This window comes from Notamacropus eugenii, chromosome 1, assembly GCF_028372415.1.
Source record: "Notamacropus eugenii isolate mMacEug1 chromosome 1, mMacEug1.pri_v2, whole genome shotgun sequence".
NCBI lineage: Eukaryota > Metazoa > Chordata > Mammalia > Diprotodontia > Macropodidae > Notamacropus > Notamacropus eugenii.
In genome coordinates, this window is record NC_092872.1 from 482832523 (window position 1) to 482858451 (window position 25929).

Below are 25929 nucleotides of genomic sequence, written 5' to 3' on the forward strand. Positions count from 1 at the left end.
CCCACAAACTCTGCTTGGGCTCCAGATATTGGACCTTCAGTACTCTCCCAATCTTTCTAAGCTCACAGAGGTTTAACTAGTCCTTTGTATCTCTAATAGTCCTTCACCTAAAGCTAAAGGATAAACATAATAGAGACCGGTAACAGCAGGGCTACATACTCATGGTTTTATGTTGACTCTAGTAGGGACAGCAGGCTGCTTGTACTCTCCCCAGTTGTATCCTGAGAGTAGTATTTGCCTCCTTACTTGAACAAAGAGAGAGAGAAAAAGAGACTGAGACTGAGTCAGTGGGGTCTCTCATAGGCACATCCAGTTCTGACTCGACATTTAAATGAAAAACTCATCTTTGAAGCACAGAAAATGCAAAGGAAACAAATCATAAAATGCTGTTCGGTCTTTTTTTAGTTGTGTCTCACTCTTTTGACCCTGTCTGGGTTTCGGTTTGAGTGTTTTTTTGGTTTGTTTGGCAAAGATACTGGAGCAATTTGCCATTTCTTTCTCCAGCTCATTTTATAGACAAGGAAACTTAGGCAAATAAAGATGAGTGACTTGCCCAGGGTCATACAATTAGTGTTTGAGACCAGAATTGAATTCAGGTCTTCCTGACTCTAGGCCCAGAGTTCTATCCACTGTGACACTTAATGCCTATTAAATCATACTGCTGAATTTCTCAATAGATATTTGTCCATTTAAATTAAATGAAAAGAACATTGTGTTAGCATCTAATTGAGACTTTTCTCCCCAATGAAATCAGAGGACTAGAAAGAGGAGTGAAAAAGGAAGTACCTGTGAAAGAAAGTATGAGGTTGTCTGAATAATCATATTTAACATGTATTTATTCAAGAAACTTCTGTGAAAGCACTGTGCTGAGGCTACAGGGATGAACATCACCCCAGTCCTTTCTCTCTTAAAGCTGATGACCTAACAAAAAGGGTATCCCATGTACACACAAACAGCTCAGTATGGAGGATGTCATGTCAGACTCTGAGACCCGGAGGAGATTTTCTTGGCAAAGATCCTGGAGTGGTTTGCCATTTCCTGCTCCGTAAATGACTTGTCCAGAGTCACATACCCAATAAGAGTCTGAGGCTGAATTTGAATTCAGGTCTTCCTAACTCTAGACCCAGTGTTCTATCCACTGAACCACCTAGCTTCCTCTACATCAAGTGCCTATAGTGTGCTAAGTGCTTTATAAACATTACTTCATTTTATACACACAACAGTTATGGGAGGTAGATACTATTATTTTCTCCATTATGCAGTTGAGGAAACTGAGGCAATCGGATCTTACATGACTTGTCAGTGTCATGCAGCAAGTAAGTGAACCCAGGTCCAGTGCTCTATCCACTGGGCCACCTAGCTGCTTTAATAATGGAAGCAAAGAGGAGATCCAGACCCAGTGTTCTTAAATTGCTCCTGTTTGTTCTTCATTCTAGAAGAGGACCATGACATCAGGGAGGTTATGCTATGACATGAAAGTGAATTGGATTTAATTGAAGGCTGTGCAAAGTCACCAGCCTCATTTTCTCCTCCAGAGCCAGATATGGATCAGGACACCCAGAGATGGCTAAGGTCTTTAATAGGTCTCAGTTTGACTGAGGCAGTGCCCATTCAGTGATCAAGGCTAGGTAAGAAATGAAGCAGAGAATTACCTCTTTTAAAGACAAATAGATCTGGGAGGGGAAGACCCTCAAGATTTCTGGCAAAAACAGAAACATTTGTTGTTTACATTCATTCTGAGCCAATCAGAGCCCAAACAGCGCCCAAGTAGGGTTTGGTCTGAGACCAGAGTGATTTGGGGTTAAGACTGGTCTTTGGGAGAAAAAAAATGAAAATAAGGAAAAAAAAAGTTTCAGAGATTAAAATCTACCTTCCCTTTGGACAGAGCACCCACAGGTAGGGGTGTAATACCTTAATGGGAAGAGGGGAGAGAGAGAGAGAGAGAAAAAGAGAAAGAGAGAGAGAGAGAGAAAGAGAGAGAGAGAGAAGGAAGGAAGGAAGGAAGGAAGGAAGGAAGGAAGGAAGGAAGGAAGGAAGGAAGGAAGGAAGGAAGGAAGGAAGGAAGTGTTCTTAGAAAATGTTAGGAGGAAGAAGACATTTTCAGCTAGGGGGAATCAGGGAAGGCTTCTTGAAGGAGGCCCCATTTGAATTGATCCTTGAAGGAAGAGAAAGATTCTAATACACAAGAGATGAGGAAGGAGTGTGACCCAGGCAAGAGAACAATATGGCAAATATTTGTGCTTGTGGGATGACAGGTCAGGTAAAGGAAATTTCTTGGTGTTCCCATTCTGGCTGGAATTTCAAGTAAAGGGTATGTCAAATAAAGTTGGAAAGAGGTTGTGGAGGGCTTTCAAGACCAAAATGAGGTCTCACTCCAAAATAGAGCCTTGAGAAGGTCCACCAATGGGAGAAGGAAGTCAGCATAGTGGAAGCATGTTCCAGGGCTTCAAAGTAGCTGAGTCAAGGTGGCAAAGTCCCAAAAGTGAGAAGTTAGCCCTGGAGAGGCATAAAAGTGTTAGAAATATTGTGAAGATAGAACTGCTCAGACTAGGTAATTGATTGGAGATGAGAGAGAGGAAAGAGTTAGAGATGACTTGAAGGCTTTGTTTGAGTTGGTGGGGTAACTGGGAGAATGAAGATGATATTAATAGTAATGGAGAAATCATCAGTTTTGAGGAGACCGTAGGAGGAGATGACTCCCCTACTCACTCACCTCCAGTGGCTTCCCATTGCCACCAGCAAAAAAACACAAATTCCTCTTCTTAATTTTTAAAGCTCTACATGACCTGACCTCATTCTGTCTCTCCAGTCTCATTCAATATTATTCCTACTCCTCCTTAGAAGGCCAAACTGGCCTTGCCTCTGTTCATCATTCATGACACTCCATTTCCCATCTCCATGCTTTTGCATTGGCCTATCAGATGCCTGGAGTGCTCGCCTTAATTACTTCCACCTCACAGCATCCCTCTCTTCCTTTAAGACTGAACTCAAATATCATCTTTTGCATAGCTTTTCCTGATGCCTCCAACTGCATTGCTAATGCCCTTCCCTCCAAACAGCCTTCAATTTAATTACCTTGTGTATACACATGTATCTATATGTTTATTAATTTTATTTCTGTGCTATATATTTATATTCACACTCCCTCATTAGAAAATAAGTTCCTTATGTGTAGAGATTGTTTCATTCTTTATACTTGTATCCCCCAAACCTAGTGTAGTACCTGACCCATAGTAGATGCTTAATGAATACTTGCTGATTGACTTATTCAGAGTCTCCTAGATTTGTGTATTGGAGGGTCTCTAGACCATGTTTCTTTGTGAATAGGAAGGGCTTCTGTATCATTAATTTTATTATTTTCATTGTAATTGCACTGTCTTTTTCATCTTAAGCAGTTAATATGACAATCATCCCATCTAACAGAAGAGGAAACTGAAGCTCAGGTGGAGGCGCTGGTTTGTCTAGGCATTCAAGTACAGCAAGCAGAGGGCAGAGGTGGGTCTGAACTCTGAACCCTGGAAAACCTGGTCAGCAACATCCTCCTTGTTTCAAGGTCAAGGAGCAAAGGAAAAATTCCATCCAGTCTCTGAGCTAAGACCAGGGCTTTGGGCATTCCCAGGCATGTCCACAAGATGGAACTGAGCGCGAGGGAAAAGTCCCCTCTGATGGGAGAAAAGGGGCCTGTTCTTCCATAGAGTCTGCCTTTCCTGGAGGAGGGACCTGGAGCCCAATCCCAAGTGAGTAAAGAGAACACAAGGAGAGGGCATTCTGAATCTTCACCATGGAAGAGTTTCTCAGTCTCTGTCTGGGGATCTTGCTTTGCCTGGGCCTCCAACTGGCCCATGGGGGCATGGATGCTTGCTACAATGGGCAAGGGCACCCGCAACGTTGTCTGCCTATATTCGAGAATGCAGCATTCGGCCGCCAGGTCCAGGTGACCAACACATGTGGCACCCCACCCGAAGAGTACTGCCTCCAGATGGGGGCCCCTGGAGACACTCAGCTGTGCCACCGCTGCGATGCCAGTGATCCAGGCCACAACCACAATGCTTCCTACCTGACTGACTTCCACAGCCAGGAAGAAAGTACCTGGTGGCAGAGCCAGTCCATGGCCTTTGGGGTCCAGTACCCCAACTCAGTCAACATCACCCTACAACTGGGTAAGTACAGTCACAGGCTCCCTCCAATGCCTTGACTTCAGCCCCCAGGCATTCCCTTCTCACTACTTGCCCTGCTTCTCTATCCAATACTGAGCACCATGAGGCTCTGGGTGCAAAGAAAATGACAGCAGAAGTTTTTCAGTCAACAATTGCTAGGACAAGATTTGGAGAACTGGGTGGGGGTGAGGGATAGAGAAGTGGGTTGAAACATAGAGGGAAAATTCTGTTTCAATGAAATTGGGGGAACTTTCCCTCTCTGTCTCCTCCTCCCTTTCCTTCCATCCCTCCCATGGAAGTCAAAGTTAGGCATTTGCCTGGTTAGCATGAAGAACAACGATCTTACCCTCTGTGCCCACACAGGACAGAAGTCAAAATGGATTTTTTTTTTTACACTGGGGCATAAAGGTGAGAGTGAAGTCTCTTACTTCAGAGAGGAATGGGAGTTATTTGCAGACCATTGGTCTAAATGAAATTAGATTTTCTCTGTAATGAGTGACTCTCTTTGCTCATCCCTAAACTGCCTGCACTCAGAATTTATGATGGTGCATGGGATATATATGATGGGACATATACATATATTTATATACATTTGTGTGCATGTGTGTCTGAGTAAAAGTAGGGTGAGGGATTCTGGGCAAGGGTTTTTAACCTTTTTTGCATCGTGGACCCCTTTGGCAGTCTGGTGAAGCCTATGTACCTGTTTTCAGGATAATGTCTTTAAATGCACAAAATAAAATACATAGGATTAAATAATGAACCAATTATAATAAAAGACAGTTAAAGACTATTTCTTTTAATAATTCATAAATCCCAGGTTAAGAACTTCTGTGCTAAGGAAAGGACTTGATCTTCTAGGAACCAAGTAATTAAAATAATCGTCCATCTGGGTGCTAACTCCCCAGTGCCCCACACCCCTTGCACACTTTGATTCAACAGTACATCAGGAATCTGCCCTTATTACTTATCTGGGTCGATGAAAGCTTAATCCATTATAATTCCAGATCTGGCAATTATCTCAAAGAAGGCTAAAGAGGGCTCCCCAGATGGGTCTGGGATCTCTACGGGACCAAGGTTGCTTGGAAGCAGGAGAGATCTAAGTCCTGAGCCTGCGGAGGTGGGAAGCAGGGGAGAGAGCTGGCTACCCAGGAATAGGACTGGCCAGGGACCAGAGCTAAGGGGGAAGGAATTTGGAATCTGGGACAGGGAATAGGGATAGGGACAGGGAGGGAAGCAACGGGAAGATGTATTGTTTTCACGTCAGAGATGCTGGTTTGATTAAATGGGTTACATGTGTCTACAACCCTAGGGATTCTTTAAGAATGAGGCATGAAGCAAAGGCGATAGTATTTGAATTCCTGAATTCTGCTACGTCACACTAGCTGCGGCCTCTTTTGCCATGCTGTTTACTCTGCAACATCCTATATTTGACTGTGTTATATTCTACTATATTGTGGAATATTTTGCCCCATTATAAAAGCTTGAAATCTTTGTTTTCCAGTGAGTGAGGAACATTAACATATTTACTGCAAGTTCGTTAAAAATACCCAAAACTATACAAAGCAGGATTACAAAGCACAGGGATGGGTATTCTCTACAGCCTGGACATACTATTATAATTCATCACAAGACAGAGATAGCCACAGTCCCTGCTATTAAGGAGAAATAGAACGTGGGGCTATGTTGGCCTTGAGTGGGTGCCAATAGATTTCAACTTTAGCTTGGAAGAGGTGAGATTGTGTAATATTTGGGGAGAAGAGGGGGCCATTGGTCATCATGTTAACGTCAGAACCCCCACCCACTCTTTGGTCTCACTCCTAAGGATGGGGCTCCATTTGCAAGGTTCAAGGCCAAGGCCGAGTTGAACAACATAATTAGCAGAAAACTCTTGGCTCATCTCCAGGGTAAGAAGCCCATGGCAGGGAAATGGGTCCTTGTTCTTTTGCCTTGCTTTCTGCCCTAGGGATATGGGGAATTTTTGGAGAAGGAGTGTAAGAGGTCAGAACTGATTAGGGGTCCCCAGGGATAATAGGGTCAAGGACAGAAGTGAAGGGGGCAGGACAACCAGAATGGGATGGAGGTCGCTGCTTTCCCAGCCCCCTGCAAGCTCATGGACATCTGTTCCAAATCCCCAAGTTATTAGGTCTAGCCTTCCTGTCTGGGATAAAAGGCAGTAGGGTCTGGCCAGCTCCCAGAGCCTCCAATGAAGAGTGAGCGAAGCTTTTGCTTTGTGAAGGAGGGCTGGATGGAGCAGGTTCATTCGTTCATTCATTTATTCAATAAATATTTACTGTCTGCAAAGTACTTGATATTGAATAAGATATAAAATTGGATAAAACATGGCCTTGCCCTCAAGGAGCATATGTCCAGTAGGAAAGGAAAACAAATGCACAAAATGATCATCCTATTAGGTACATGATTAATGACACAAGATAGGTGTGAACAAAATGCTGAAGGAGTTGGGGGAGACAAGATCTCTTCTATTGTGGGGATCAGGAGGGAAGGCTTCATGGAGAGGATGACATTTCAGCTAGGCCTGAAGAAGGGTTGAATAGTCTGGTTCAGAGGAGTGTGATAAGAGAATATTCAGGGGATTAGTGGGGGAAACAGTATGAGCAAAGACACAGAGATGGGACAGCACAAGGCATTGTCAGGCAATGGGAAGCGAATTCACTTGGCACAAGCTTAGGGGTCCTATATGTGCAGGGAAGTCGATTCAGAGAGTCAGAGCCAGAAGGAAACTTAGGCCATCTAATCCAAACCCCTCACTTTGTAGATAAGAAACTGAGGCCCCAGGGAGATTAAATGACATGCTGAAAATCACACAGGTAATGAGTTAATGACAGACTTGATGCCCCAGACAGCACTCTAGTCCACTTGCTTCCACAGGAAATAAGACTAGAAAGTCTGGGGCCAGATGATTGGTGGCCTTGAATGCCAGACTGAAGAGTTAGAACTTTATTAGGTAGACAAGGGGATAGATTCTGTGCTATAGAGTGGGGAGTGTGTGTGTGTGTGTGTGTGTGTGTGTGTGTGTGTGTGTGTGTGTGTGTGTGTGTGTAGATCCTGATCAAAATTATGTTTTAGGGACTATTAATTTGGCAGCCAATAACAGGATGACTTGCAGAGAGAAAGGCCAGAAATAGGAAGGTGAATTAGGAGGTTATTATAATAGTCCTGGAGAGAGGTAATGAGGGCCTGGATTTATAGTGGCCAAGGGAATAGAAAGGAAGAAGGAGAAATATTGCAAAGCTAGAATGACAGGATGAAGCAATTGGCTGTATGTGGAGGGGGAAGGGGAAGGAAAAGCATGGGTGAATGGGGGTGTCATTGAGAAAAATAGGCTGGACCATCATGGGGTTCCCAGAAGACTATATCTTGTATGTTTCATTTTTGAAGAAAGGAGATCTGAGGTCTAGTAACCAATTCATTAAGTAAATAATTTAACATCTCCGGGCCTCAGTTTCCTCACCTACAAAGTGGGGATGATAATAGAATTGCAAAATCAGAGCAAGATAGAATCACAAAATCTCAGAGAACCCTCAGGGGCCATCTGGTCTAACCCACATTTCAACACAAATTCCCTCAACATCAACCCTCTCAAGTGCTTGAAAATTTATCACTGGGGGGAGCCCACCTCCTGAGTCAGTCCATTCCCCTTTGGGATGACTGTCATTAGTGACTCCAGCCTCTCTCCACTCCAAGCCCTCCTGCACGTGATTTTCCTGAAGTGTAGGTCAGACCATGTCACCACCCATTACTCAATAAATTCCAGGGTCTCCTATTACATTTAAGATCAAATATAAACTACTCTGTTTGGTGCTTAAAGCTCTTCACAGCCTTACCCTTTCCTCTCTTTCTAGAGCCCTCACACCTGGCACCCCTCTGCGCACTCAATGGTCCAGACATACACTAATTTGCCGTTTCTCATACATAACGCTCTATTTCCTATCTCTATGCATTTGCACTGGCAGTGCCTCATTCCTGGAACACTATCCTTCTTCATTTCCACCTCTAGAATCCCTGGTTTCCTTCAAGATTTAACTCAAATCCCTCCTTCTGGAGGGAGACCTTTCCATGCTCCCTACCTGCCAGTGTCTACCTTTCAAAGACTACCTTGTATCTATTCTGCATGTTGGTCAGCTAGGTGGTGCAGTGGATAGAATGCTAGACCAGGATCTATCCCCAGATACTCACTAGCTATGTGACCCTGGGCAAGTCACTCTACCCTGTTTTCTTCAGCTCCTCATTTGCAAAGTGAGCTAGAGAAGGAAATGGCAAACCATTCCAGTATCTTTGCCAGGAAAACCCTAAATTGGGTCATGAAGAGTCGGACGTAACTGAAACGACTCAACAATGACAACAGCCAAATGCCCTCGATTCCAAAGGGACTCCCAAGTCATTGCTTGGGAGAAGTCAACTGAACCCTACTCATCTATACCAGATGGCTCCCTGCTCCATCTGTTGGCCTTATTGGTTTGGGTGTTACCATCCAAGCTAAGTTGGCTAAATCTGTTGCTTTCTCTAAATCTGACCTTAGACTGCCCTGGAATCACAAATCACAGGCCCGTAGACCTAGGGTTGGAAAGGATCTTAGGATCCATCTAGTCTAACCCCTTCATTTTACAGATGAGGAAAATGAGTCCCAGAAAAGTTAAGTGACTTGCCCAAGGTCTCCCAAGCAATAACCCGTCAAGGCAGGATATAAACCCAGGTCCTTTGACTTCAGAACCAGTGTCTTTCCAATCCCCATGAACCTTTTAAAAAGTTCCTGACTCCCAAGCAGAGGTTAGTTCTCCTCCCCACCTATCCCCTCCCCAGCCCCCCAGAAGGCCATGGAGTTAAACTAAGACATATTAGAGAAGGCAGTTAGGCAGTGGAAAAAACAACAGCCAATGCTTTGCTCCTAGAGCAGCTAGTTTCACTCCTCACAATACTAGGAGAAGGCCTAGGACCCTCTATGTTAGGCAGTAAAGGACTGGCACTAACAATTCCCCCATCCCATCCCATCCTGAAGTGAAAGGCTATGTATAGACTTGGAAAATGGAGTTCCAGACATTGGGAGCTGGGTTGCCTTAGAGAGCACTAGCCCTGATGCTTGATAGAGAACTCTTCCTGCCCTGCCTCTGCACCCCCTCCCAACTTTGTCTAGAGTCTAGCTTTATTTGGTTTGGAAACTTGGTGGGGGGCCAGGAGACAAGCTCCCTGCTCTCCACTGCTTCCAGATTTGGTCTGGAATGCTGGGTCCTGGGCAGGTCTATTGGGTAGGATCAGGGGTTGTTTGTTGACATGACACCCCCAGTGGCTCCAGCCCAGTGGGCGGAAATAGCCCAGCCAGTTGTCCCCTGATTCCTCCTTTGTGCTGGCCTCAGCAGAGGCCCTTCCTGGGTTGGCTGCCTCTGCTTTTCCCTTCCTCCCCAGGCTGGACAGAGGGCTCCAAGGGGCTTTGGGAATCTCCCAGGACAAACCCATTCACTCTTCCTCCTTCTAGGACTGCTGTGCCGAGAGATCCAACTGGGCTGGGGGCCTGTGGAGTAGAGGGATATGATCCTATAGGAAAACCACAAGGAACATCCTCAGAAAGAAATGGGAAAGTAGAGAGTCAGCCAACCACAGTAACTGTATGAAGCCCTGAGGGGAAGGAGAGCTCAGAGCTCAACACACAGCACCTTGAGGCTGCAAGACATAGAGGAAGGAGAATCTGGGCTCTGACACTTGTAGACAGTAATAAGGATAACTCACATTCTTTAGATGCTTCAAGGCTTATTCTTATTTATTATATTTGGTTATTATATCATTATCAATATTATCATGTGAGGTTTGTTATTGCACTCGGTACATTACATTCTGTCTTGTCTCTGTGTCTTTGTAACAGACCAGATCTTCCTCAGGGCCTTGGCTGAAGCTGTTCCACCAGTCTCTCCCTGTTTTTATCCAAGCCCCATGGGATATGTGGGATTCATCCAATCCCAGCACACTTTCTTTGGGGACACCTGGCTTATGCTCAGTCAATAAAGTCTAAGCCTCATTTACAAAATCACATATTTGATTGTTCCAATGTGGAACTCAATCAAAAGATGTTCTAACATGGTATGAGGTGTGTAATATTTTATCATATATGTAAGCATAGTCAACTGTACTTCTGTAATGCGGTATATTACTGGTTTTTTGTTCAGTCATTCACGTGTCTGACTCTTCATGACCCCATTATAGGATTTTCTTGGCAAAGATACTAGAATGATTAGCCATCCTAGCCAGAGGTTAAGTGACCTACCTGGGGTCACATAGCTAGTAAGTGTCAGAGGCTGGATTTGAACTCAGGCCCTCCTGAGTCCAAGTGTAGTGTTCAATCCACTGAACCATCTAGCTGCCTCAATTATCCCTATTTGTTTCCTGCCCCTAGTAGACTATAAATTTCATGAAGACAGGAACTTTATTTTATGGAAACTGAGTCTCCCCCAGCATCTGGAAGAAGATACTGCATAAAGCAGGTGTTTAATGAATATTTCTTGAAATGAAATAAAATGCAAAGGGAATAGAGATATGGTCCCTGTTCTCAGGGAACTTATGGTGCCATTGAGGAGACAGTCAGTCAGTTGGTCAACAAGCACTTATTAAAGGCCGATGGTTCCAGCCAGCTAAGTGCAGCTGAGGGAGTTGAAGCAGCAGAAAGGACCCCGGCCCTGGAGTCAGGAAGACCAGAGTTCAAATCCAAACTCAAACACTTACTAGCTATGTGATCCTGGATAAGTCACTTAGAAAAATCTCTGCCTCAGTATCTTCAACTATATAATAGGGATAATAACAGCACCTAGCTCACAAGCTTGTTATAAGAATCAAATGAGATAAGTATTGTAAAGCGTTTAGCATGGTACCTGGCACATAGTAGGTACCATATAAATGTTTATCGCTTTCCCTCTTCTCTTGGGGATACAGAGAAAGGCAAAAATCATGGTTCCAATCCTCAGATAGCAAGAAAAAACTCATCTAAACTGAAGATAGGAGGACTGAGATACTACAGGGAAGAAATGCCCAGGGTTTACTGGATCCTAGAGCAGATCTGGAAGGGACTTAAGAGGTCATCTGGTCCAAACCCCTTATTTTGCAGATGGGGAAACTGAGGCTCAGAAAGTGACTTACTTGAGATCATACCAGTAATAAAAGGTATGATGCTTGGTATTTGCAAAGCACACTTTCTGAGTCTTACAACAATCCTTTGAAGGACAGGAATTATTGCACCCAGTTAGCAGATAAGAATAAATGAGGCTCAAACACTTGTCCAACTTCAGAGGAAACTAAGGCTGAGCTGGGAAAAATTGAAACTGAATAAGGGTGGGGTGAATGTGGTCTATCAGGCGGGCAGGAAGTGGGGAGGGAAGTGGTGTTGATATTAACTAGAAAATAAGAGTAATGGAATGAAAGGGGTCATGGTACTGGGAATCAGGAACACAGAATTCAATCCTGGCTCTGCCACTTACTCGCTGTATAATCTGAAAAAGCCATTTTCTCTCTCTGGGCCCAGTCCCCTCAATGTGTAAAATGAGTGGGTAAGACTAGACGATCTTGCAGGTAGATCCCTCTTAGCTCTAAGATTCTGAATTACCTGAAGCTAGAATTTAAAGTTGAAAGATATTATCTAAGAGACCATATAATTCAACCCCATCCTATCAGATAGAGTAGAAGTTTCTTGAGGTCAAGACCTGTTTAGCTTTCATACTTGTATCCCTCACATCTAGCTTGGTGCCTGGTTCCTCTTTTCTGTCTTCTTTTTTTCATTCTTTCTTTCATTTTTTCTTTCTTTCTTTTTCCTCTTTCTTTCCTCCTTTCTTTCTGCCTTCCTTCCTTTCATTCTTTTTTTTTAACTGGATCTATGATTTCATTCATAAAAGGGTCTTCCTTCTAGGGAATGCCCTCTACCAGTGCAGATTTGCACCCACTTTGCAAATTAAAATCTTAGAGAATTACCTGGTGCATTGAAAGACTGTGTCCAAGGTCACACAATCAGTATGGGTCAGTGGTAGAACTTGAACCCAAAGTTTTCCTGATTCTAAGGCTAGTCTTTTATGTACTATGGCAAACAGTCATTTGCCTGGCATGTAGTAGGTGCTTAATTAATAAATGCTCATTGATAGGTTGATGAAAACTGAGGCAGAAAAATTTAAGTAAAACAGTCTAAGTTAACATCATTTATAAGCAGCAGATTCCATCTCAAATTCTCTGACGTCAATTCTATTACCCCACAGCTGCAAGAACACTGTGCTTGGTGGGTGTACGGAGATGAATCAACCCTCAAGAGGTTGATAAAAAGATAGTCACACTGGGTTTTGACTTCTCCTGTAAATTTACCATGTTGCAATTTATACCAGAGTTACTTAGAAGGGTTCTAGGGTCCAACCAAGGGTTGGCTTTAGAGACAGGAAAATGTGGGACCCCTCTGGAACATATGGGCTAGTTGAGTATGTATAAGTCACCTCACCCCTCCAAGTTCCAGGAAAATCTGTAAGGGAGAGAATCAATCTGGGGCACATGGACCAATCTATGGAGAGATTTTAGGGAGTCTGGGAGCTAAGATGGGGAAAAAATAAATCTTCATTTTTACTCACTTCTAACTGAAATTCAGGATGCCCTTCAATTATTTTAGAACATTATTCTATAAAGGGGTCCAGAGACTTCATCAGATTGCCAAAGGGGTCCAAGACAAAAAATAAGTTAAGACACCCCTGCTCTAAGTCTACGAGTTTCAGAGAAGGTTACGGCCTGTGCTAATAGAGGGAGTTCCCCATATTAATCACAGCTGTAATCTCTATGTCCAGACACAGGGACTACACTTATGGCCATGTGTTGTCTTCTCTGTTAGAGCCTTGAAGGCAAGGTTCATATCTTACTGATCTTTATAGACCCAGTAACTAGCATTCATGCAGAACACAGTAGGCACTCAATAAAGTACTAGGTACCAAATAGACAGCACAGATAGTAAGGGCCGTAGGAGGCTGGAGAAGGGAGGAAATGACTGATGACTTGGTCATCTCCTTTTTAGAACTTGGACTATACCACCTGACCAGAGAACTGGGTTCTCAGCTGGCACAGGAGAGAAATTAGGCAACCAGCCTGTTAGGAGCATGGAATTCCCAGGGCAGCGCAGTCCATCACCTGTGTCCCAATCGAACCGAGTAACTCCAAATAAGAGAATCAGATGGGCCAATGGCCATCTCCTTGGACCAGCTGGGAAATGAAACTCATCTAGAATGACACTTGGGCCGTTAATAAAAAACAAATCCAGCCCTACTTCCTGGCTCTGTCCAAGCAAATAATGAGTTCAAAGTGGGAGAGGCTTATTTTGGGAAAAGGCAAACAAAACAAAGTCCTGTAATTAAAGCCATCTGGGGAGCAGTCGCCTTGGGCCTAGACTCTGGGAAAGTGGGTGAGGGGGAGAGGAGTAGAAATAGAGGGAAGAGGGAAGTCTGAGCTTGGTTACATTCTCCCTGTCCCAGAACATGATTCTCCTCCTGCTGGGACCACTCAGACAAAGGGGACATGATGGCTGATGCCTGGGGACTGAGACTGGGTAGGGGCAGGTCACCTGAGGCAACTGAGAACTTTGGTACTGGCTCCCCCCTCTACTATCCATCATCTCTACCTCTTTCCACTTTCTCTCCCCTCCTCTCTTCTTTTTTTTCTGACTCCCGCTCATACTCAAACGTGTCTGATATCCCCCAGTGGCAATCTAGACTACCAGAGGTCTTCATGCTATAGTCAAAATAGCCCTGAATTTGGAGGCAAGAGATATGGTTTTGAGTTTCAGTCCATATTCTAACAAACTGTGTGACTTCACACAAGTCACCTCACCTCTGGGTTTCATATTCCTCATCTGGCCTTCAGTAGGTCTGGGATCTCATCAATGCATTCACTCCAACCACTGGCACAGATCTGAAACCTATCCATACCTTCTCATCGTTTTCAAATTTTCCATGTCTTTCCATAAATCCTAATACTAATGCACTATAGGCCTATAGCAGTGTATCAAGCTGTTCCCCATATATGTCTCAGCCTTACTACATAACGGGCCAGTGTCCTTTTTCCTAGTCGTGCATGTCTGTGATCTCATCTCCACCTTCTGGCTTCCCCAACTTTCTTCAAGTTCCAGCTAAAATCTCATCTTCTTTAAGAAGCTTTGACTGATCCTCCTTCATTCTAGTCCCTTTTCTTGCTATGGTTATTTCATTAAATGTCTTAGTTTCAAACCAGCTGTGTCCTTTGGCTGATTAGTAAAGGTAAGTACATCAGTGGGGGCTTGTCACCTATGGTTGAGTGAATGCACCTTCACAGAGTATGTTGAACCTAGGGTGGTCTTGTCCAGGGAACCTCCAATAAGATTCGGTGAGATCATCCCCTCCAATATTTTCCATTTATCTTGCATATAGCTTGCTTGTACATAATTTAGTCTACATATTGTCTCCCCATTATACTGTGAGTTTCTTGATAGCAGAGACTGTCTTTTACCTTTCTTTATACCACCAGAGCATAGTACAGTGTCTGGTACATAGTAGGTACTTAATAAATGTGTATTGACTGACTAACTGAAAGGGTTACAGAATGTTAGAGTTGGACAGGACCTTAGGGGTCTGTCTAATTGAAGCCATCCCTGAATAAGAGTCTGTCTCACAAGTTGACATCTAGCCTTTTTCTTGAAGTACTCCATGGAGGGAGAACCCACTACTCCCAAGGCCACACTTCGTACTTTGGAATAACTGATTATTTGTCATTCTTCCTCTCTGTGGAGCCTGAATTTGAATTCATTGTATCCCCAGCCTTTAGCACAATACCTGACACATAGCAGATACTTATGGAGCTAAGTGGAAGGAACCTAATCCCTCTTCTGGGTGATAGTTTCAAAAACTCTGGAATATTCCCTTTGCCAAATCTTCATTTCTCCAGCCTAAACATCACCAGTTTCTTCAACTAGTATTCATACAGTATCAATCAATCAACACGCATTTATTAATCACTTCTTTGTTATTTGGCAGGCCTTGCACTGTGTGTGATCTCCAAGTCCTTTCAGTATTCTCAAATTAAATAATACAGGGAGAGCATTTTGCAAATCTTAAAGTGCTAGTAGGTATCAGTATTATTATGATGATTTCTAATCTCCCATCTATATAAAATGTTTATGAGAATAATCTAAATGCTTATCAAGAACAGCCTTGATGAGGATATTAGAAGGGAACAGGAAGGTTTTTACAAGAGATATTCCATAATAGATTTCCTTATTATCATGCAGTTGAGTTACATGGAGACAACACAAGATTCCACTGCATTTATTGTTTATTGACTACTGCCCCCAAAAGCATTTAATTTAACACAGCAAAAAACTGCCTAAAAGGTTCTCCTCCATCAAGGTGTCTCCCATGCATCTGTCAAAACTTACCAAAAAAGATAACTTTGTTCAACAACCCTTGGATCATTAATTAGAGGAAGCTGAGTGACACAGTGTATGGGATTTGGAGTCAGGAAGTTCTGAGATGAAATCCTGCCTCAGTCACTTACAAGGTAGATAACCCTGGACAAGTCACTCATCTCCGCTAAGCTCTAGTTTCCTTATCTATAAAGTGAGAGTGGTAACAATGCCTCCTTCACAGCTGTCCAGAGGACCAAATGAGATAGCATATGCAAAATACTTAGCAAACCTTAAAGCATTCTATAAAGATTAGCTGCTAGCTAGCACTGTTATTAATGGTAGGTGAAGCGTGAAACAGGGAAACATGTGTTTGCCAAGGGTGTTTGGCGCCATTAAGGAAGAGATCCAGCATAAAGTTCAAATTGAAGGGGGATTCCCCATAGATGATGAGACCCTCCATATGTTCCTGCTTACAGATGACATTGTTCTGAAGGCTTGAAGTGTTGGTACACTGCAGAGGGAAAGAGAAGGAAATTTATTAATGAATAATTATTTATTAAAAGCCTACTATGTGCCAGACTCTGTGCTAAGCACCTTACAAATATCTCATTTGATGAGACTCCTATAGAACCTCTTGGATGGGATCCATAGCTTTTCTTTTTTGTTATCGTTTTCTGTCTGTTTGTGGTAATCAGGGTTAAGTGACTTGCCCAAGGTCACGTAGCTAATAAATGTGTGAAGCCCGATTTGAACTGAGGTCCTCCTCACTCTGGGGCTGGTACTTAATCCACTGCACCTTCTATTTGCCCTGATCTATAACTTTTCTAAACAGTGTGAAATAACTATCTACCCAGGATATAATGCAGAATGACTACTGTGCAGATCACAGTTTGAAGTTTGAAGAGCAACTATTAAGCTAGTGCAACAGTAGATACATCTTATATAGACATTGCAAATGGACAATGATTTGGACCCAAAATTGAACAAGAGGAGAATGGCCAGCTGGATTGTCTATGGAAACTTGCAAAGGTTGATGTGTGTGTGTGTGTGTGTGTGTGTGTGTGTGTGTGTGTGACTCCAAACATGTTTTTGAATCAAAGACTCATCTTTGGGATAACAATAGAGACTTCCCTCACTTGGGGACCCAGTTAGCTACCCCAGATTCCAGGTATTTTTGGCTAAGAAATACTCTCCAAGTCGTATTGCATGAATTCACATCAACATTATTTTTACTTAGTTTATAAGAAGGCATTTTAAGAAAATATCGATGTAAATACAGGGACTCCACCTTCTGCATAGGTTTTTAAAGATCTAAATTTAAAAAATCTAAAGATCTAAAGGATGAGTATGAGACAATCTTTATTTCACTTCCCCCCCCAAAAAAGCCAAAACCCATTGCTTGCAAAGTACTCACAGAAGCCCTCTACCAAATGTGGAAACCTGCAAAAGCACTCCAATAGCCCATTAGATTCCCCTTGGAAGGAAGACCCATTTACCCACTTTGGGGGCTGATGAAAAAGCCCATCAGATCTGCCTTGTCCAAACAACTAAAGACAACAGCAGAGAGGGTCCATTGGCACCCCATGACAAGGCATGCTGTCCTCCAGCTGCAGGGTTATATTGGTGGTCCTACTCCTTCTCCAGGGCAGCTAGGTGGTGCATGCAGCCCTAGATTTAGGAAGACTCATCTTTCTGAGTTCAAATGTGGCCGCAGACATTAGCTGTGTGACCCTAGGCAAATTACTTAACCCTATATACCTCAGTTTCCTCATCTGTAAAATGAGCTGGGGAAGGAAATGGCAAACCACTCCAGTAACTTTGCCAAGAAAACCCCAAATGACATCATGAAGAGTCAGGCATGACTGAACAACCACTTCGCCAAGAAGCGTATAGTTGATGAAAACTCCCTCTTGGAAGCCACTCCTCCTGGCCTGGGGAATTTTAAACCTAAGAACTTGGAAACTTGAGATAATTCCAAAATCTGAGAAAGTCTACTCTTAGGTCCCTTCCTATAAGGCCTTGAAAGCCTAGACCATGTGCTCTTCCTGGGATTCTATCAATGCCCTCATGGCTGCCTTATTTTGAGTTAGAGAAAGTCCATTCTCAGGAAATCTAGGTTCAGATCTGTACACTGAAAAGGAAACATCAAGGCTGAAGGTAGCAAGAACCATTCTGGGGCTTCAGGCAAGTTCAGGCAGCTTGCCATGTAATTTCTGTCAGTAGTTATCAACTGCTCTTAGAGATGAAGGTCAGAAATCTCCTCCCCAAACCACCCCTTGCTATCATCCAGAAGAAGGGGGAAAGCAAGAGGAGAATACTGAAAAAGGCAAAGAGGGGTGGTGCCTCTGACAAAAACATCAGTTCACCAACTCTCAGCTGCCAATCAGGTTGGAGGGATCATCAGTCACTATGGACCAATCAGAGGAGCTCCCTTTCTCCTTTCAGCAAGACTCCAGTGCATATGCCTACCCCTAAGGAGGGACCCTCCAGATGTTACAGGACAGAGGTCCACATTCTCTAATCTCATCAAGCTGCTTAGAGATATGGATATTGGCTAAACAATTCTCAAAAGAATCAGAAACTATTTACAATATAAAAATTGCTCCAAATCTCTAAGAATAAGACATTCAAATCAACACAAAACTGAGCTTTCACCTCATGCCTGGTAAATCGGCAAAGATGATAACAGATAGTCAATGTTGAAGGGGTTATGGAAAATTAAGGCAGTCTTAGTAGAGCTGTGAATTGGTCAGAGGTGGGGAACTTGAAACCTCAAGGCCACATGTGGCCCTCGAGGTCCTCAAGTGCAGCCCTATGACTGAATCCAAACGTCACAGAACAAATCCCTTTAATAAAAGGTTGTGTTCTGTAAAACTTGGACTGGGTGAAAAGGCTGCTCCCACTGACCTAGAAGGCCACATGTGGCCTCAAGGCCTCAAGGTTCCACCCCTGGAACCATTCTGGCAAGCAATTTGGAATAACAACAGTCATCATTTTTATTATAGCAAGAACATAGTACCCTAAGGCTTGCGAAGAGCTTACACATCTCTCACTGTAATCTAACAATACCCCTGGGAGGCAGATGCTGTCATCATCATCTCTGTGTTACAGAAGAGGAAACTGAGGAAAGCAAGAGGATGACAGAGTGACTTGTGAAGGAAGACACAGCTAATAGGCATCCAGGGACAGATAGAAACCCAGGTGGTATGGATATCAGGTCCAGCACTCTACCTACTGCACCACTTGGCTGCCTGTAGTAGGATTCCCATAGAGTTATGCTAAGAAGGTGACTGAAATGCTTATCCCCTTTGATCCAGGCACCCCTCTGCTTGGCACCTATGCCAGAGAAGTCAAAGCTAACAAGAAGGGCCTCTCATGCACCATGGGCAAGTCACTTAACCCTGTTTGCCTCAGTTTCCTCATCTGTAAAATAAGCTAGAGAAAGAAATGGCAAACCACTCTTGTGTCTTTGCCACAAAAATCCCAAATGGGGTCACTGAGAGTAGGACATGACTAACTGACTAAACAACAATAAGATATAAAGGATAGAGAGAAGCCTGGGGAAGACATATCGGCTGAAATAAAATGAAACAAAAAAGAAAACATTATACACAATGAGTACAACAATGAAATTGGAAAGAATAATAAAAATTCTGAAACTGAATGCTGTATGATTATAATGACCAAGTTTGTCCCCCCACAAAAGAGATGTGCAAATGCACCTCCCTCCCTTCTTTGCAAAGGGAGGGAGAAGGACTTAGAAGGAGCATGCTACATATTACGTCAGATTCGGTTGTTGGGTTGGAATAGTTTTACTGACCTGCTTTTGGGGGAGGATGGGGAGGAGGTTATTCTTTATTATAAGAGATAGTTCTCTGGGTAAGGTGAATGGAGGGATATAATGGTAACTAGAGGTGATATCAATCAGTTAATAAATGCTTATTAAGGAAGATAACAGAGCAGAAGCAGGGACCTGCTACAGCTCTCCCCCCAAACCCCTCAAAAAACCTGTTAGAATGACTAAACAAATTCTAGAGCAGCAGAAGCCACAAAAGGACAGACTGAAGCAAATTTCCAGTCCAAGACAATCTGGAAGGTTGACAGGAAGAGTCTATCACACCAGGCTGTGAGCAGAGCACAGTTCAATGTGGGTTGCGTTGGGCACAGAAAGAGCTGGAGCAGGCCTTAGGGGACTGAATTGCTAGTGGCTGCTGTGGTTTCCAGATTTCTCAACTCACAAATGCCATAGACAGCTTCAAAGGTCAATGGAAAGGGTCTCTCACCTAGCTGAGAGGAGTGTGGTCTGGTCGCAGCACCAGCCTCAGCTCTGGCCCCAGCCCCAGGGCTGTGGCAGCACTGCTGAAGCAGAGGCTACTTCTGGAGCCCTACATTTAACAAAGAGCTCAAAAGTCAAGCAAACTGGCTGGGAAAATGAGAAAACAGGGGAAAAAGAAACAGACTATTGATTCTTACTTTCTCAGTGAAGAGTTATTTTCTTACATCACTGGTGATGAGGAAGATCAAAACACACAATCAGAATAAGACAACAGAGTCAAAGGTCCTGCATCCAAAGCCTCCAAGAAAAATATTAATTGGTCTCAGGCCATGGAAAAGCTCAAAAAAGGATTCTGAAAATCAAGTAAGAAAAGTAGAAGAAAAATTTGGAAAAGAAATGAGAGTGATGCAAGAAAATCATGAAAAACAAGTCAACAGCTTGCTAAAGGAAACTCAAAAAAATGCTGAAGAAAATAACAGCTTTAAAATTAGACCTACCCAAATGGCAAAAGAAGTCCAAAAAGTCAATAAGGAGAAGAATGGTTTATAAAGCAGAATGGGTCAAATGGAAAAAGAGGTCCAAAAACTCACTGAAGAAAATAATTCCTTCACAATTAGAATGGAGCAAATGGAAGCTAATGACTTTATGAGAATCAAGAAATTATAAAACAAAACCGAAAGAATGAAAAAATAGAAGACAATGAGAAGTATCTCATTAGAAAAACAACTCAACCTGGAAAATAGATCCAAGAGAGACAATTTTAAAATTATTGGGCTACCTGAAAGCCATGATCAAAAAAAGAACTTAGACATCTTCTTTCAAGAAATTATCAAGGAAACTACCCATATATTCTAGAACCAGAGGGTATAATAGAAATGGAAAGAATCCACTGATCACCTCCTGAAAGATATTCTAAAAGGAAAACTCCTAGGAATATTGTGGCCAAATTCTAGAGTTTCTAGGTCAAAGAGAAAATATTACAAGCAGCCAAAAAGAAAAAATTCAAGTATTATGGAAAAACAAACAGGATAATGCAAGATTGAGCAGCTTCTACACCAAGAGATCAAAGGGTTTGGAATATGATATTCCAGAGGTCAAAGGAGCTAGAATTAAAACTAAGAATCACCTACCCAACAAAACTGAGTATCACACTTCAGGGTGAAAAAATGGAACTTCAATGAAATAGAGCATTTCCAAACATTTTTGTTGAAAAGACCAGAGCTGAATAGAAAATTTGACTTTCAAATACAAGAATCAAGAGAAGCATGAAAAGGTAAATGGGAAAAAGGATCTATAAGCGATTTATTGAAGTTGAATTGTTTACATTCCTATATGGAAAGATAATATTTGTAACTCATGAGACCTTTCTCAGTATTAGGATAGTTAGAAGAAATATATGTATGTGTACATATCTATCTATCTATCTATCTATCTATATATATATATATACATATATATATACACACACACACACGTATGTATGTATATATATGGAGAGAGAGACAGACAGAGATGGAGGACACAGGGTGAGCTGAATATGAAGGAATGTTATTTAAAAAAGAAAATTAAGTGTTGAGAGGAATGTATTAGGAGAAAGAGAAAGGAAGAGGTAGAATGTAGTAAATAATCTCACATAAAAGAGACAAGAAAGAGCTTTTACAATGGAGGGGAAGAAGGGGAAGATGAGAAGCAAAAAAATAGCCTTCCTTTCATCGGATTTGGCTTCAGGAGGGAATAATACACATACTCAATTGGGTATGGAAGTTCATCTTATCCTTCAGGAAAGCAGGAGGAAAGGGGATAAGAGAGGGAGGATAATAGAAGGACAGCAGATTGAGGGAAAGGGTAATAGGAAGCAAACTTCAGTAGACAGACAGGTCAAGGGAGAGAATAGAATAAATGGAGGGCAGGACAGGATAGAGGGAAATATAGTTAGTCTTTCACAACATGACTGTTATAGAAGTGTTTTGCATGACTACACATATAGGTATAACCCATATTAAATTACTTCCCTTCTCAATGAGGATAGATGGGGAGGGGGACAGGAGAGAATGTGGAACTCAAAGCTTTAAAAATGAATATTAAAAATTGCTTTTATATGCAGCTAGGAAGTAAGATATATAGACAATGGAGTATAGAAATCTATCTTGCCCTAAAGGAAAATAGAAAGGAAGAGGATAGGGGTGGGGAGGTGGTAACAGAAGGGAAGGCAGATTAGAGGAAAGGGTAATCAGAATGCACACTGTCCTGGGGTGGAGGGAGGATGGAGATGGGGAGAAAATTTGAAATTCAAAATTTTGTGGAAGTGAATATTGAAAACTGGAAATAAATATTTTTTTTAAAAAATTAAAAAAATAAACATTTATTAATGGGTTATCCTGGGCCTGGTATATGATAACCCCTTAATAAATGCTTGTTGACAGTCATCATTGCAAGTATTGGGATACAGAGAAAGGCAATATAAGATAGTTAAAATTTTCAAGAGATTAGAGAACTGATCAGTTTGCACATTTTGACACCCTGTATTGTTTTGTACTATAATTTTTGCATATGAATGAATGATCAGAGAATGAATGAAAAAACTTACTATTTCTCAAGCAATGTAGGTCAATTGGAGTCAAGTGAGGTACTCAACAGTAAGGGACAAGAGGAGGGGAGGGAGGGTTGAAACTGAAAGGGTTAAGTCCTCCAGGGCACAATCTGGTCCAGGCAACCAAGAGGCTGCTGAGATCTGCATCCCATTGTCTAGTCCAGTCCTGAACTGTGAACTCCATCAGGACAGGAATCCCATCTTCTCTAAACTTTGCATTTTCCCTTGTAATAAGAACAGTGCTCGGCACACAGTTGATCCTTGCTTACCAAATGTTTGTGGAAGTAAACTGTAGATAATGCGAGGTAGGCTCCAGCCTGCTGGGGGTTACCAGTTTGTTTCTCTGCCATCTGGATGCAGCATGGGCCACCCTCGTGTTAGGTGTCCCCAGAAGCTTAACCCAAAAGAGAGCCCAAGTGGAGAAAGAATTTGTATCAGAATCACATGCAGAGCTAATTAAACTCTTCCCATCACACCTGCACAGCCTGACTTCCCAGTAGTGTAATCTGATGCCAGTGCCCAGATCCCTAAGGCTACCTGTCACTTCTGTGCCCTCTCGGGAACAATAACCCAATTTGACCCAACACAGTTGGGCCATCACACTTGAGAAACACTGACCCTGAGGGGGTCCCTGTCTCCCTGAAGCCAAGCTTTCCTTCTCAGCCTTTCCTCAGGCCACTAGGAGGCTTCTCTGGTCCTGAAAGCCTGAGTGTCCTGATAAGCCAAGGATATCAGCACACAGCTTTCCAAGCACCATAGGAAAAACATGCAGAGGTGGTGGGGTTAGGTCAGCTGTTTGGATTTTTGGCAGCTTCATCCCTCCTTGTCTCAACACAGTCACCTTCATCCCAGCATTGGGATTGGCATCTTGGGTTTCAGGATGTGTTAGCAAACCACTACTGTCCTATAGGGTTTGAGCTTTTGCAATCATGATTCTCACACCCCTCCAATTGCCCCTGTACCCCTTGAAGGACAGTTAATCTTAGTGTGGGGGTGTGGGGAGGGAAAGTCAATGAGGCCCAGGGGAAGCAAGGAAGTAGTTCAAGGTCACACAGCATGTCCATAGCAAATGTGAAATTAGCAAATGGGGAATTAAAGTTCTAAGCCCTGGAGTCTGCTGCCTGTGGCTCAGGCCAGATCTCCTCCGCCTTGCATTGTTCTCTGATTCATTAAAGCCTATTGGCATTTTTACAGCAAGCAATGGTATGAACACAGTAAACAACTATACCAGAATGTAACTCAGAGTCTTGGGGTTTTAGACAGAACATAGCAAGGTTTTTTTAAATAAAGGTAGAGAGTTATTTTTCTACTCCACATAATGAAGGGAGACATTATAGAATAGCAGAAAGAGATCTGACTTTCAAATCCCTGCTTAATAATATCTATCATTTAATTAAGTTTTATTAAACACTTCCTATAGACTATCTCACTGAATTCTTACAACAACCTTTTAAGGTAGGTACTGTTATCATACCCATTTTAGAGATGAAGAAACTGAGACTAAGAGGTAAAATAATTTTCCTAGGGTCATATAACTAGTAAGTGTCTATTTGAACTCATTTCTTCCTCACTGTAAGACTCTTGTTACCCACTGAATCACCCAACCAACTCTCTAAATGTTCTACTACTCATACAACTTTGGGAAAGGCATTTGCCTTTTGGGGGGCCTCAGCTTCCTCACCTGTGTAATGTGGAACTTAGCAGTAAATGATCTCTAAGGTTTCTTCCAGTCTTAAATCCTATAACCTTAAGTTTCAGGGGGTTTTTATGATAGTGGTATTGAGAAATATACTCCAAGACCCCACAAACAGGGATAGATCAACTCTCCTTTTGAAGAAGGAAATGGCAAAACACTCCAAAATCTTTGCCAAGAAAACCCCATGGACAGTACTAGTGAGCTATGGTCTATAGGAGTCACAAAGAGTCAAACACACACAACTGAACAACTCTTCCTTCTCCACCCTTTATATAGAAGAGGGAATAGATTTATTCCATTTGGCTACAGAGACCATCTCCAGGATCAGTGGGTAGAAGTTATAAGGGCAGTACAGAGTTTTAATAAGGAATTATTTCACCTGGAGCAAAATCAGCAGAGCAGGGTAGTGGTAGTACAGACGACAGTCTGGCTGTGAGCACAATTGCACAGACCTGAGAGCAGTCAGTCTGTACTAGAATAGCGGCTGGTAGAAGACCAAAAGGTAAGGTAAGGGTTTGGAAATCTGTCCCCACAGGAAAGAGGGATGCCTCCCTGGAGGAAGCATATTTCTACTACCCTAGGTGTCAGCACCTTGAGACAAAGCACTGCTCTCCCCATGCAAGTTCCAGTTCTGGGGAGATAGCTTGCAACTCACTATAAGGACTTTCTGACACTGATAGACAACAGTGGGATAGGTTGCCTTATGTCTCCCCTCCCTGGAAGTGATAAAGAAGCTAGATCACCAACTGTTGAGGATATTGCAGAGGACAGACTTGTGTGGGGTAGGAAGGCTGGACTAGATGACCTCCCAGGTCCTTTCTACTCTGAGCAAGCAGGGCTGATTTCTTCTTGGCTGCAGGAAAAGCTTATGAAATCACCTATGTGAGGCTAAAGTTCCACACCAGTCGTCCTGAGAGTTTTGCCATCTACAAGCGCAGCTGGGCTGGGGGCCCCTGGGTGCCGTACCAGTACTACAGTGCTTCCTGTGAGAAGACATACGGCAAACAGGAGGGCCAGTACCTTCGGCCCGGGGAGGACGAGAGGGTGGCCTTCTGCACTGATGAGTTCAGCGACATCTCTCCATTAAGTGGAGGCAACGTAGCCTTTTCTACCCTGGAAGGCCGGCCCAGTGCCTACAGCTTTGAGGAGAGCCCCATCCTGCAGGTAAGAAGGCCCCAGCCTGGCTCAGAGAAAAAGGCCTGAGCTGGAGTCTGATAGACCAAGGAGTTTCAGTCCAGACTTTTTGTCCGACCTCCAGCAAACCATAGATCTTAAAGTCATAAAACCAGAATTAGTGGAGGAAGAGCTGGGCCAAGAATCAATCAATCTCTTCATGGTATAGTCACATAGCTAATTGTATGAACTTGGGCAAATCACTTAACCTCTGGGGCCTCAGTTTCCTCATCTAGACATTTTGAAGGGATTGCATCAGATAATCTCTCTAAAGTTCCTTCCAGCTCTACATTCTGTGGCTCTGGCATCTGGTCAGCTGTTAAACAGGAGGATGGAGCAAATGTTTTGGAATTGTATCACCTTGGTCTTAAAATATATCCCTGCTAGTATAAACTAAGAAGAATCTTGCTTCCATCTTTGCAAAAGAGGGAGAGATTTGTCCAGGGGAGGGAGGGAGGGAAGGTGGTCCTATTTCGCTAGCTGGGAACTGAGTTAGGTTATAACCTCAGAGACCATAAGCAGATTCACTCTTCCAGAAAGCAGAGCACTGTGAAATCATCCCAGAACCAATCAGCATCGTTGGTCCTGATTGTTTGTGCAGCAGGTATTAGAATTGCTAATTAGTCAACAAGAATTTATTAA

The 25929-nt window shown here is 42.9% G+C and overlaps 1 protein-coding gene across 2 annotated transcripts in view; it reads left to right on the forward strand.

Moving 5' to 3' along the window:
• The first annotated feature begins 3734 nt into the window (after positions 1–3734).
• LAMC3 (laminin subunit gamma 3) overlaps positions 3735–25929 on the forward strand; it is an 85407-nt gene continuing 63212 nt past the window's right edge. For both annotated transcript variants that reach the window (XM_072632747.1, XM_072632748.1), the window contains exons 1-2: positions 3735–4160; positions 24974–25278. In XM_072632747.1, the coding sequence (XP_072488848.1) occupies positions 3782–4160; positions 24974–25278 (684 nt within the window). In that variant the 5' untranslated portion in view covers positions 3735–3781. The remainder of the gene's footprint in view (positions 4161–24973; positions 25279–25929) is intronic.